The sequence below is a fragment of the Notamacropus eugenii genome, chromosome 4 (genome assembly GCF_028372415.1).
Source record: "Notamacropus eugenii isolate mMacEug1 chromosome 4, mMacEug1.pri_v2, whole genome shotgun sequence".
In the NCBI taxonomy this organism is placed as follows: domain Eukaryota; kingdom Metazoa; phylum Chordata; class Mammalia; order Diprotodontia; family Macropodidae; genus Notamacropus; species Notamacropus eugenii.
In genome coordinates, this window is record NC_092875.1 from 21,186,101 (window position 1) to 21,200,555 (window position 14,455).

Consider the following 14,455-nt stretch of genomic DNA (forward strand, 5'->3'; position numbering starts at 1 on the left):
CATCTTCATTTTTCTGCAAAAAGGATAGTCTCAGAGGATCATAGATTTAGCCCTGAAAGAAACCTCAGAGGTCATCTGGTCCAACTCTCTTGTTTTACAGATGAGGAAACTGAGGTTCCAAGAGGTCACTGGACAATAAAACCAAAGACTGGGAGAAGCCATCTGCTCCAACCTCCTCATTTCACAGATGAGAGGAAGTAACCATCCAAGGTCACTTGGGAACAATATGACACAAGTGGAATTTCAACCTCAGTTTCCATCATCTGCAAAAGTGATAGGCTTGGATCAGCTGACTTTGGAGGTCCCAAACAACTTTAGACAACCGTGCTTTCTCAGCTTTACTATGTCGCATTATATATTATTTTCATCACATTACGTCCCTTCATGGACTCTGCCTTTCAGCCAAGGGTGGGGTTGGCAACATTTACTAAGTGTCAAGTCAAAGTCCTGACCCCTTTTTCTCATCAAATTGGGTGTGGAGGGGAGACGCCCCTGGACCATCATACCGGGTGTGGAGGGGAGGTGTCCCTGCATCTTCTCTTGAGGGTTGGATATCAATTTAATTCCAAGGAGCAAAATAGCTCTCACTAGCCATGGAGGGAAAGGGGTTAGGAGGCAGGGAGAGGAAGGGGGTAGAAAGTGGGGGGGATGACTAAAACAGACCCCCAAATCCTCCCATGCCATATTTAAGATAGATTAAAGGTTGCCAATCCCTATTCCAAAGAAATCTTCAATCATGCTTCTTTTCTTTAAATTCATAGGTTTGAGTCAGAAGAGACTTTAGAAATTATCTAGAGTCTAGACCAGAGGCTCTTAACCTTGGCTTCAAGGGGGTCTGTGGATAGATTTCAGATGGTCTGTGAATTTAGATAGAAAAAAAAAACATCCTTATTTTCACTAACCTTTGGTTTCCTTTGAAATACTAGGTATTTTATGCATTTAAAAATATCATTCTTTTTCACCAGACAAGAAAGGGGTCCATGACACCAAAAAAAGTATAGACAGGGATGGGGAACCGGCTCTTGACCAACCCTCCAAATTTTAACAGATGAGGAAACTGAAGCTGGAGAGAAGAGGGGAACCAAGGGCTCATATGCAGTAAATAGCAAAGCTCAGACTCAAACCCAGGTCCTCAGACATCTAATTCATCATTCATTTCTAGTTTTAAAAATAAAGGAAGGATGGGGAAAGTTAGGCAAAAAAATAAGTAGAAGAAAAATTTCTTTTTAAATCTCAGCTCATCCATTTGGAAAGTAATAGGACCCTAAAGCTTCCAGTGAATATAATAAAGAAAAACCCAATGATTAGTAGCCATTGGTTAATACGGATGAGAATCAGCCTGACTCAGAGTCCTTTCCTGTCTGCAGGTGAAGGGTGGAAAGTAATTAACAAAGTGAAATTTACTAGGTGGATGGAGCATTCTTGTACCTACCCCACCCCCACCCCAGCATGTGCCACTTACTTACTCACTGTCTCTCTCCTGGGATCTGGCCATCTAAGACCTGTTTGGGGATTTAGGAGAAAATCCCCAACGTCCAAGGAAGCACAGCTCGCCCACCCAAATGGAATGCATGGTGAAGGAGCCGAAAACCCAAATGCCAATGGGTTGACAAAAAATTAAGGAGATTTTAGGCTGCATTAAGAAAAGCCCGGCTTATACAACAAAGGAAATGAGACTGCTGCTGTGTAATATACTCAGCCCTGGTTAGACCACACCTGGAGCACTGGTGGGTTCAGTTCTAAGCAGGTGTAGTGGCTGGGGAATCAATCCTGGAATCAGGAAGCCCTGGGTTCAAGTCTTGCCTCTAAATAAACATGTTGGCTTTGTGACAAGCATGAACAGATGCGCTACTGCCAATTCAAACTAGCTCTGGGGAGCTGATTATTAAAATTTCAGCATTTATACCTCATTTATATAGCCTTGGGTTCAAGTCCTACCTCTAAACCATATTGGCTTTGTGACCCTGGCCAACTCACACTGGCTCTGAGGAAACAATTGTTAAATTTTCAGTGTGAGTATTTATACCTCAGATGCCCTAGGATCAAGTCCTGACTCTTTAACACACTAGCTTGGTGACCCTGGCAAGCAGGGAGGTGGTAGAGTCAGTTCCAACTGGTCTGGGAAGCCAATTGTTAAATGTTTAGTGTGAGCATTTATACCTCAGACACCTACAAATTCTACAGATCAAGGCCTGACTTATTATGCTTGTCTAGACCAAAGGGTGAAAAAAAATTTGTGATATATATTAAATTTTAAAATTTGTCATGGGTACATTTCCTCCCACTGCCATGGAAAGCTGCTTGTTAAAACATATACCAGCATACCCCTACTAGAAAGTCACTCACTTCTCAGTACTCCAGGCAATCCTAAGGCTATAAATTACAGAGAATCTGCACTGGTGAAGGGAATGTCCACACCTGCAAGTTCTTCATACCAATGAAGTCCAGTCCTAACTCCTATCCCTATCTGGGCCCCACATTTGGAAATTTGCATTTGCTGATGCTAACACCCTAAAGGATAGATTCAGGATCCCTAAAGGGTTTGCTAGGTTAGAACATTGGACTGAACTGAATAAATGCAATTAAATTGCAATAAGTACAAAAATCTTCCACTTGGGTTCAAAAACATGATTTGAAAAGTACAAGCTGGAGAAGAGATGGCTCAAGGGCAGAGGTTTGCCTGAAAACGATCTGGGGGTCTAAGTGGATTTCCAGTTCATCCTAAATCCACAGTATGATATGGCAGCCAAGAAGGTGGCAGGATCACACACTGCATGCAAAGAGGGACACAGGTGGTCTAATGGCACTCTACCCTGATCAGACCACATGTTGGGGATTGTGTTCTGTGCTAAGCACATCCACAATTTGGTATGGCTGCTGATAAACTAGAGGGTCTTCAGATACAAAGTAGAGGAAAAGCCCCCAGATCATCACACAGGAGGATTACAACTATACCTCTTCTCAGTCTCAGTTTCCTCATCTGTAAATGGAGGGGGAAAACAGATGACCTCTAAAGTTCCTTGGACCTGGAGATGGCTAATTCAGAGAAAAGATTCCCCAAGGGGCTGGAGTATTTGAATGATAGTCTGTGGAAGTAGAATCAGAAGTCCTGGGTTCAAATCCCAGTTCTGCCACTTACTAACTATGGAACCTTGGACAAGTCACCTCACTTCCCTGGACCTCAATTTCCTTCTCCGAAAAATGAGTAGGGCTGGACTAAATGGTTTTCCAGAGAGTTAAATTAATTTTCAGGAAAAATATTCGCACACACATTAGACTTGAAGTCACGAAGTCCTGAGCTAGGATCCCACCTTAGACACATACTAGCTATCAACTTCTACTTGACTCAGTTTCTTCATTTGTAAAATTGAAATAATAATAGCCCCTGCCTCCCAGGGTCACTGTGAGGATCAAATGAGATAACTGCAAGCCTTCCTAGCTTTTATTATTAATAATAATAATGATGGGTCTCTTTAAGAGCTAGTGAGTTCTCTACCACCACTCTTGTGCAAGTATGGGTTGGACTGGGTGTTGCAGAGATCCCTGCCAGTTTGGAGTTTCAGTGATCTCTCCATCCCATTCCCTGAATCCCCCAAAATCACAAAATGGAAGGAATCTCGGAGACCCTCTGATCCAATCCAAACCTGCCATGCCAAGGGTTGGCTTCCCACCAGGGAACACACAAACACACATAAAGCCTTGTACTAGACCACAAGACAAACCAGAGTCACTGCCTTTTATTAGCCCAAGACAAAAGGAGACCGAAGAGCAAACTTTTTTATGGGAAAGAGGGAAGGGGGTGTATAATCTGGGGCACAGGCTTCCTGGCTGTTCCCCAAACAAGGCTCTTGGCTTTGGGCATGTTTTCTGGTTGTCCCTCATGCCTGGAACTGCTGACTGATTGGCTGAATCCCTGGGGAAGGGAAGGAGGAAGGCTCTCTTCTCATCCTGGGAGCTAAGAACCCCTAGTTTGTCACTGGTTTGCAAAGCCCATGGTGGCTGGGAGTCTCATCACCCTGATTTTCGTGTCTGAACTCTAGAAACTGGTAGTTTCTGAGGCTTTGTGCTACCAGAAAAGGCTAGCCTCTGAGGTCCCTTCCCACGCTGAGATTCTGGGATTCTGACAAGGGATCCCACTGGTGACCCAAAGCATGTCAAGCAGGCAGTGAGCCTAAACAAAGCCAGGTGGGAAAGAACAATGGAGGGGAAGCTCACGGATGTCAAGAAATGTATGTCCCTTGTCTGCAGAGGTGGGGGGCTATGGGTGCACAGTACCACATACACAGACTATCCAACTTAGGGGATGTTGGCTGGTTTTAATGAATTTCTTTTTTTCCCCCTTCTCTTTCTTTTTTCTTTACTTTTCATTGACTGATCGATTGTTATTCCCTCGGGAGGGAAGCATTCAGAAATGTAGGTGATATAAACATAAAAGTTCACAATGAAAAGGAAAAGAAAGAATCTTAAACCTGGAATCAAAAGACCTCAGTCTTAATCCTACAACTTCCACTTATAATAAGATTTCAATCCTCCATGGCTCATTTGCTGGATATTTGACAGGGCAAGTAACTTAACCTCTCTGAGCCTCAGTTTTCTTTTTCTGCAAAAGTCATAGATCATAGGATCATAGATTTAGGGTCGGGAGGGATCTTAATTGAGTACAATACTAAATACAACTCCATTTCACAGATGACGAAATTGAGGCCCAGAAAGGTCACACAGAGGGTTCAGGATCACACAGCTAGTGCCTAAGGCAAGACTAGAAACCTGGTCCTGCAGACTCCAAGAGACCTTTAAATATCTGTTAGCCCTAGAACTTATAATTCTAAAATGCCTAACCTCTCTGCTACTCAGCTCTAAAAATACTGTCAACCTCCCAGAAAGAACACTGGACTTGAGTTAGGGGTCTTGGATTCAACTCCTACTTCACACACTTACTAGTTGTGTGACCTTGGCCAAGTCACTTAACCACTAGGAGCCTCAGGTTACCCATCTGTAAAAAGGAGATAACAACAGGGATAGTTCCTCAGAGATATGTTTCCCAGAGCTTTCTGCTACCTTTCTCATGTTAGTAAGCAGTAAGTATGATACATGTGGAGACAGACAACCTGAGTTCAAATCCAGACTCCACCACATGATAGGTATGTGGTCCTCTTAACTTGTCTGTCTCAGTTTCCTTATCTGTAAAATGAAGGGGTTAAACCAGGTGGCATCCGAGGTTTCTACCAGTTCTTATGATCACAGGATAGTGGATCTAGGAATGGGGGGCATTCCAGGGACCCCCATTCTGCAGATGACGAAACTGAAGCCTGGGGAGGTGAAATGAATACAGGAAGTAAGTCTAAGAAGTGGGATATGAAACCAGGTCCTTTGACACCACAGCAAGCATTCTTTATGCTGTACTCAATTGAGGACCCTGAGGCACAGAGTAACTTCAAGGTCAAGGTACATAGCAGAGCTGGGATTCGAACCCATATCCTCTTTATCCAAATGGAGAGCCCTCTGCTCTCCCCTCTGCCTCATCCTCCTGGTAAGAGGCCAGGCTGAGCTCAGGAAATGTTGACCAAACTGAATTAATGGATTTTCTGTAAGCCTTTGTCCCAGTGGCCTCAGCCTGGTGCCAGAGGGGCTGGTGGGAGGGATTGCCTAATGGCTGGGGAGAAGAAAGGAGGGGGTAGGGATGAAAACAGAGGAAAGCAGTCCTGGGAAATGTGGGTGTGGCCAATGCAAATCCGGAATGCTCATTAGCATTCTGGGAGATTCTCCACCTTGTCAAGCAACATTTGCAAGGATAAGAAACAGCTGATGCCAAACCCTAGCTCTGAACAAAGACCAAGCTCTCATTTCTCAAATGTCAGCGATGCCAAGTCAGCCCAGGGAAAAGGCTGATGGAGACCAAGACCATCATCCTCAAGCTGGCTCAGGAAGGAGGATTGCTCTGGCCTGCTGGGCTTCTGAGAGCAGAATGGGGAGCATGGAGACAAGACAGAGAAGGGATGGGATATCATGGAGTGGGGAAAGAATACAAGGGAGAAAAAGAGCCAAACTTGGGGTCTGGAAGACCTGAGTTCAAATTTGACCTCAGACACTTACTAGCTGTGTGACCCTGGGCAAGTCACTTAACTTCTGTCTGCCTCAGTTTCCTAATGTTTTTTCCTTGGGAATTTGATTTTTTTAATCTATTTTTTAAATAATTATTTTATTTGTTTTCAGTGTTCTATAATCACTTTCATATATCTTAGATATTTTTCCCTCCCTCTTCTTCTTTCCCCTCTCTTTCCCCACTCTCTCCCCAAAGGATGTATGTACACATACATTTCTATTAAATACAATTTCACCATAGTCATGTTGAATAGAAGAACCAAAATGAACCGGAGAAACTTGGTTTCCTCAGCTTTAAAAATTGAATCCAGTGCCTTCAAAGGTCCCTCCCTGCTGTAAATCCCATGATTCTACCTGTGTGACCTTGGATAAGTCATTTCCTCAGAGTCACTCAGTTTCCTCATCTATGGTCCTTTTGAACTCTAAAGTGGTGCTCCTACAAGGACAGGAAGGTATAATGGAAAGAACCCTGGGACTGTTACAACCTGTGACTCTGGGCACGCTGCCCCCCTCCCTGGGCTTCAGATCCTTTGCTTTAATGTCTGACAACTGGTTTGCCTGTACTCTCATCTAATCCTGACAGCCCTGTGAGGCAGGTACCACTGGGAGTATTATCCCTGCTTTACAGGTGAGGAAGGCAACTGAGGCCTATTTGGATTGCCCATGCTCACAAAGGCTAGGAAGTATTAAAGGGAGGAGCATCTGAAGCTCAGGGAAACTCCAAAGAAATCACTTCTCTCCATGCCAAGATAAAATGCTTAGAGAGAACCCAAAGGAGAGTAGCCTAACAATCCACACAGGAAAAACAAAGTGAATGAATGAATAACCGTAGCCCAGGCTATAGCCTACAATGGACTGGCAGCTCAGCTATACTGGGTAAGTTCATCTTGGAATTCCAAAGGCTGGTCAGTGGAAGAATCCCACTGGATTTCTCCCCTTGACTAACAACAAGAGCTCCCTCAGGGCCCTGGCCAAGGTAGCCTCAATGAGGATTTCCACAAATATAGCAGAAAGCCACTATTTAAAAGGAGTGATCACACCCTCCAGAAAAATGGTAAGAAGTAATTAGCTCTACAGGAGTCTGGGGGATGGGGAGGGGCACCTTAGACCCAGACCAAGCTAACCTTAGTGGTGAGACAGGCAATGAGGAGGAGCCTGAGTGCTAAAGCTTTTTTAAAAGCACCACGTGAGAAGTCTTGTAGTCTTTCAATCGTTTCAGTCATGTTTCACTCTCCGTGATCCCATTTGGGGTTTTCTTGGCAGAGACACTGGAATGGTTTGCCATTTCCTTCTCCAGCTCACTTGAGAGATGAGGAAACCATGGAAAACTGGGTGAAGTGACTTGACCAGGGTCACCCAACTAGTAAGTGTCTGAGGCTGGATCTGAACCCAGGCCCAGTGCTCCATTCACTGCCCCCGCTACTAGGAGCAATCAGAGGTGCTTTTCCATGAATATATACATTATTCCCCTTTCTACACTCCACAGTCCAGGTAAACTAATATACGATATCCCATCTCCTGCCTCCACACCTCTGCTCAGGTGGCCTAAGATTTGCAGAGAACTTTACAAATACTACCTCATTTGATCCTCACAACAACCCCGGGATGTAGGTGTCAGTAGTACCCCCATTTTAGAGAGGAAATAATCGAGAAAGGCAAGTCAAGTGACTTGCCCAGGGTCATATAGCTAGTAAGTATCCAAGCAAAGATTTGGAATCAGTCTTTGTAAATCTGGTACTTAACCCAGGGCCTGGCACATGGGAGGGACTTAGTGTACCTTCGTGTTGATGAACTGACCATGCTATCACCAGTTGATGCTACCTGGCTGGCATCCTGATCAAGGTGATTTAGCAAGCATTTATTAAGCACCTATTCTGTGTACTGCCATCAGTGTTCAAGTCCCTATTAAGTGCCAAGGACAGTCCACTTGCTGCCTTCACTATCAGAAACCTCCATCAGAGTGAAAGCCAGGAAGACGGTCATGTGGCCAGCCCATCCGTCCATCTCTGTGCAGATGGGCAATGGGACAGACAAGGAGGAGGAGGCTGTGCAGCATTTGCAGAAATATGCAGTCTTTTCCGAGAGCCCCAGCTGGGTCCCTCAGGAGACGACCAATCCACGAGTCAGGCAGAGAAAGCCAAAGAGGCTGGGCAGGAGAGCAGACAAAGGGGTAGAGGAAGTGGTTCTTCAGTTAAATGAGGCCAAAGAGGCTCGAGGAAAGGGGGAGGAACTCTGATAAGCCTGGACTATAAAAAAAGGGAGAGGGTTTTCAATGGCCCTTCTTTTCCGTCTAACCTTTGTCTGCTCGGGAAAAGTTCAGTTCAGATCAGATTAGGGAAAGGCTGCAGCACTACCTGAGAGAGAGAGAGAGAATGCCAGGGGAGAAAGGAAGGAGGATGGGGTGGATTCCCCCTGGGGCCTGACCATGTCAGGGTACCGAGGAACCAGAGTTTGTCATAAGGGATCCAGCCCTTCGTAACTACCCATCTAGAAATGTGCGGCCTCCAAAGTTCCTTCCAGATCTCACATTCTACAGTCAACATGGTTGGGTAAGTCACATAAACTCTGCCCAGTTTCCTCATCTGTAAAATGAGAGGATTGGAATACAGGACCTCTAAGGTTCCTTCCAGTTCCACCTCCTCTGGACTATATCTCCCTGAGCTGTGTGATCTTGGTCAAGTCACAGATTCCTGGAGAAGTTATGAGTGGTGGTGGGCATTCCTGAGGAGTGCCAGCCTCCCCTTGAAGACCTGCAGTACTGGAGCTCAAATGCCAGCTCCAAGAGGCAGTTTACTCCATGGTTTCAACAGCCCTCATTGTTAGAAAATGCTTCTCCTCCACCTCTCCTTCTGTCCTCTGGGACCAAGCAGAATGTCTACATCTGGGTGCACAATTAGCCTTTTAAACATCTGAACAGAGCTAATAAATCCAGGATGCCCAACTCTTCCTACTAATTCAATTCAATCCAATAAGCACTGATTAAACACCTGCTGTGTGCCAGGTGCTGTGCTAGGTACTTACAAAGATAAAAATGAGGCAGTCCCTGGCTGGGAGGGTGGGGGGTAACAATCTACCAGGCGGTGCCATTATCGCAGAGTGTACATGCTGCTTCTCCCAATAGAATATAAACTCTTTGAAGGCAGGAACAGTTTCATTTTGATCTTTGGTATCCCCAGCAGCTGGCACTAGGACCTTAATAAATAGGCCAATCCCAGTCCCTAATTTAGGAAATTAGGCAATTTTCTAAAATGTGGCACTCAGAATGGAACACAATAGTCCAGATGAGAACTGCCCAGAGGAAGGGATTGGCAAGATAGTTCATAGTGACGGTCTTTAGATGCCACCCTGAAACACTTGTTTTTTATACTAGAACAGGAGTTATGAATTCTTTTTGTGCGTGTGTCATGGGCAGCTTTGGCAATCTCAGGAAACCTATGGCCCTCTCTTCAGAAAAATGTTTTAAAATGCATAAAATCAAGTACTTAAGATGACAAGAAAATTAGGGTCCATGGCCCCCAGATTAAGAGTCCCTTTCCTTGAGGTAACTGGGGATCACCAAAGCTTTCTGAGAAACCGAAGGAGTGCCATGGTCTGACCTGTAAGAATGTCTCAGTTTCCTCTTCTGTAAATGGATTAGATGAGACAATCTCTACCTCCCCTTGCAACTCCAAACACACTGATTCCAGCTGTTCTGTTCACCAGACTTCTGCTAACAATGGCTGAGCCCAAATGGACTTTACGGGCTGGATTTTCACGACTCCAGGCCTCACGAAACAGCCTAGACACACACCAGGAGCAAGGCTGGGCTGGGATTTACGTTAGCTTCAGAAAGCTCCGTCTGGGAAACCAAAAAATCCGAAGGCGATTTCTGAAGCAGGTCTACCAAGGAACATCCATTCTGGTGGGCTTCCAGCACAGACTCAAGCTTCCCACACAGGAAGAAATACAAAGATAAAATCGAGGGTCAAGTCCAGCCAAACTCCATCTTCTTTAGACACATACAGGCAATCAATATATACATCAATAATTTATTAAGCCCCTACTGTGTACCAGGAACTGAGCTGGGGAATGAGGATACAAACACTAAACAGTTGCTGTCCCCAGGCAGCTTACATTCCATAAATTATATCCATATATCAACACATACCCATATAAGCAAACACAAATCGACAAACATTAATTAAGCCCCTTCTGTGTGCCAGGCACTAGAATACAAACACTAAACAGCCCCTGTCCTGAGGAAGCTCACTTTCCATGAGGTATACCAGCACATACTTACATAAGCAAACAAAAACCAATTAAGCATTTATAAAGCACCTACTATATGCCAGAGGCTGGGCAAAGACAAACACTAAGCAGTCCTCAGGGAGTTTACTTCTCCTAGCTTCCATTCTGTCGTCCACAATTCCACACTGGGGAGAACACCCCAGCAGAAGATGCAGGTTGGCTGTATGGACAGTCTACAATGTTAGCCTCCATCTCCTAACTGCTAAGTGTGACTCAATTAGAAGGTACCTACTTGACACACACAACTAATGACAATAATTACTTTTCCAAAGGGAAAAAGAAAACCATCCACATGGGCCTTGAAGCACACTCATCATTGGGAAACCAACGGCGGGGTGACAGCATTCAGGCAGATCAATGGAAACATGTTAAAGAAAACACCAGAAAACGCAAGAGAAAATATAGACCAAGACAAAATAATTCATTCTGGCCAGGGAGGATCTACAATCCAATTATGTTCAACAACCATAATAGTATGACTAAGGAAGCCCTCATTCAACGGATGTATAAATAACCTTTGGAAAACATAATATCCATTTATGTTTTTTTAAAAAGCATATAACACAGAGAAATCTAGCCACCAGAAAGGATGCAAAATTAAATGCAAAGCTGTTCAGTGACCCACAAAAATTTCATTCGATCTTGTATTCTCAAATTTCCTCAATTTACTCCAACACATATTCCCAAGTTTAAAAAAAGTGACTTTTATCTGCAACAGGACATCAAGACGCACTTCATGAAGCCCAGAGCATGCCACCACTCCTTTCACTTCACATCAACGCAAAAACAGAACACAGCCGTGCCCAAGTGTGCCCAAAAGATCACCCCAAGTATAGGGGGAAGTACCATTCGCGAGCACATCCACTGTAATTAAATGTTCCTGGACCAGCATTCCTCCCACCCTGTGGAGGAAAGATAGGGGCAGAATGGCTGGTTCTAGGCAAAAGAAAACTTACCATAAAAGGGTCCATTTTCTTGTCTTTACAGAAGCTGTGCCTTCTCCTGGAAACAGGTGCAGGAGTGAAGCCTCTCAGGGGGGATTTATTGTTTGCAGGTCGGACCTTCTCTTTTTCAGTGTCCTGTGGCACCCGAGTAACCAAAGAGAGAAAGTAGCTAAATGTAATGAAAAGTGTGACAGACTTACAAGTCAAAAGACGAGGGTTCAAGTCCTAGTTTTGATACATACTAGCTCTGTGACTTTAGGTAAGTAGCTATACCTATCAGAACCTCAGTTTCTTCTTCTGCCAACAGAGAGCAATAATCCTTGACCCATCTACCCTCACAGGGTCTTTATGAGAAAAACGCATTATAAACCTCCCAGTACAATTAATTAATCAATCAACAAACAGTTATCAAACACCTACTATGTTCCAGGTGCTGCGCTAAACTAAGAAATGAGATCTATTACAACGTCACACAGGATTTTTTTTGAGGTTTATTTCTTGGGGTTTTTTTCCATTCATTAGGACAACATACGTACAGGTTGCAGGATTCCTAAGCGTGTGTGTTTCTCCTTCGTTGCCAAAGAAAACCACGCCATCAGAGAAATAATGACATGACTTGCACTTGACTTTGTTCTGAGTGAGGGAAGGCTGTGCAGGTCACTAGACTCACTTCTCCTCCACAGCCATCTAAATCCAGTGACCAGATATTCATCAGGATGACTGGAGATGACCCAGGATGAGGCAGTTGGGGTTAAGTGACTTGCTCAAGGTCACATAGCTAGTGAGTGTCAAGTGTCTGAGGTGAGATTTGAACTCAGGTCAATGGCCAATCGTTATCAATCAATTCAGTACAATTAATCAAACACAAAACACCAATGGTCCAACTGCTTTTACAGCCAACCAGGACACAGCTGTTGCCTAAAGATTCCATTGTTGTGTGAATCTCAATCCCCCAATGGAGGGAGGAGGGAGGGTCCTTGAGGGAAGAGCTCATGTCAGCTATCTCCTGTGACCACCCCACCACCCAGAACAGGGCTGGGCACAGCAGACACTGAGGAAGACTTACTGATGGCAGAGACTAGGAGCAGTGTGATGCAATGAAGACCTGAGTACAAATCCTGCCTTGGCTACTAGCCAGCCAGTAAACATTTATTATGCATTTACCACGAGTCAGGCACTGTGCTAAGCTCTAGGGCTACAAAAAAGTCAACACGCATTTATTAAGCATTTACTAGGAGCCAGGCTTATGCTAAGCTCTGGGGATACAGCCCCTGCCCTCAGGAAGCTCAAAATTAAATGGGGCAAACAACATGCGAACAACTATGTACTGGTGAGATTGGAGATCAAATACATTGGGGATAATTGATAGAGGGAAGGCACTAGACTAAAGGGGAGTGGGGAAAGGCTCCCTGTAGAAGGTGGGATTTTGACAGGGACTTAAAGGAAGCCAGGAGACAGAGGTGAGGATGGAGACCACTCCAGGCTTGGGGGCAAGTCACCTTGCTCTCCCTGAGCCTCTGCTTCCTCCCTGTGTAAAATGAGAGTACTGGACACTAAGGTGTCTAAATCCTAAGATTCTGCTTTTTACAGGAAAAGAAATGACCCTGCTTTTACCATCAGCTAGATGGCTTCATGAGAGGCAGTGTGGTACAATGGGTACATACCTAGCCTCAATGTCAGTTCTGAGTCCCACCTCTGACACAGACTAACTGGGTCACCTCAGACGAGTCACTGAAACTCTTGGGTTAAGGAACATTTGGCAGTTTGCACTGGGAAACGAAGCTCCAAAGCAGGGACTCCTGACTCTTAGAATCACAAGTATCCTCCGATAAAAAGCGGGATGGGGCTTTTCAGAGTTCAGGGTCCCACTATTTGCTACCCACTCTCTCAGATATACTCAGGAACAAGTGAACACGTGGGGCAGCCAGGTGGCACTGTGGACAGACTGAAATCAGGAATACTGGAGTTCAAATCCAGCCTCAGGCAGTTACTAGTTGTATGACCCTGAGCAAGTCACTTAACTGTGTCTGCTTCAGTTTGCTAATCTATAAAATGAGCTGAAGAAGGAAATGGCAAACCACTCCAGTATCTCTGCCAAGAAAACCCCAAGGGTAGGAAGTCATGAAGACCATGACTGAAAAAAAACAAGTGTGAACAAATGTTTGGGAACAATCACAGAATCATATCTAGGTTTAGAGCTGTTGGAGAGCACTGGGTACAACCCCCTCGTTTGACAGATGAGGAAACTAAGGCTCTGGTGTTCTCAAATAAATGAGGTTGTCTGGGCTTTCCAATTCTCAAGAAATGACAAGGAAGAGGAAAGGAAAAGGAAGGGAGCAGAAGCAAGGGATAGAGAGATCCGCTGACTATGAGAACATAGAGAATTCTCCCAAAGAAAGTCAAGCTTCCAATCACTGCTGTGACGACCCATGTGGGTCCTGCCGAAATGAGGAGGAAAGGCAGTTTCCTATCCCCAACCTAATCCTTCCCTTTTTCTGGGGGGTGAGAGGGAGCTTACAGAGATTGTGTATGTCCATGGTCCATTAACTTTTCTTAACTGATATTCTTTGTTACAAAAGAGAGCTCACTGGACTGGGAGTGGGAAGGAGATATCTCTGGAAACAACCAGGATGTTTAAAAAAAAAAGACAATGATAAAATCTGTTTTTAAAAATGTCAAATACAAATATGAATTAAATTTTAAAAATTATTTTAAATTAATATTTTATCTTAAAAATATTTTCAATTAAATAGTTATTGTTTTTAAATGACAATTACTTAAATACAATTTTATTTCATGTTAAATTTATTTTCTTAAACTTTATTTTTTAATAAAAATTTTATTCCATTTCATTTTTAAATAAAGTCATTTTCTTTTTAATAAAATTATTGCTAAATAAAAATGATTTTGTTTTCTATTGAAACTATTTTAAAACTACTTTATTTTTGAATAAAAATTTCATTTTTAATAAAATTATTTTAAATAAAAGTGATTATTTTTAATAAAATTATTTTGAAATAAATATTTTGTTAAATAAAATAAAAACTGTTTTAATAAAAGTATTTTAAATAAAAATTATTTCATTTTTAATAAAATTATTTTAAATAAAAACATTCCATTTT

The 14,455-nt window shown here is 43.6% G+C and overlaps 1 protein-coding gene across 4 annotated transcripts in view; it reads right to left on the minus strand.

Moving 5' to 3' along the window:
• KIAA1671 (KIAA1671 ortholog) overlaps nt 1–14,455 on the minus strand; it is a 215,732-nt gene that overhangs the window by 118,341 nt on the left and 82,936 nt on the right. For all 4 annotated transcript variants that reach the window (XM_072600109.1, XM_072600108.1, XM_072600110.1 and 1 more), the window contains one exon: nt 11,346–11,468. In XM_072600109.1, the coding sequence (XP_072456210.1) occupies nt 11,346–11,468 (123 nt within the window). The remainder of the gene's footprint in view (nt 1–11,345; nt 11,469–14,455) is intronic.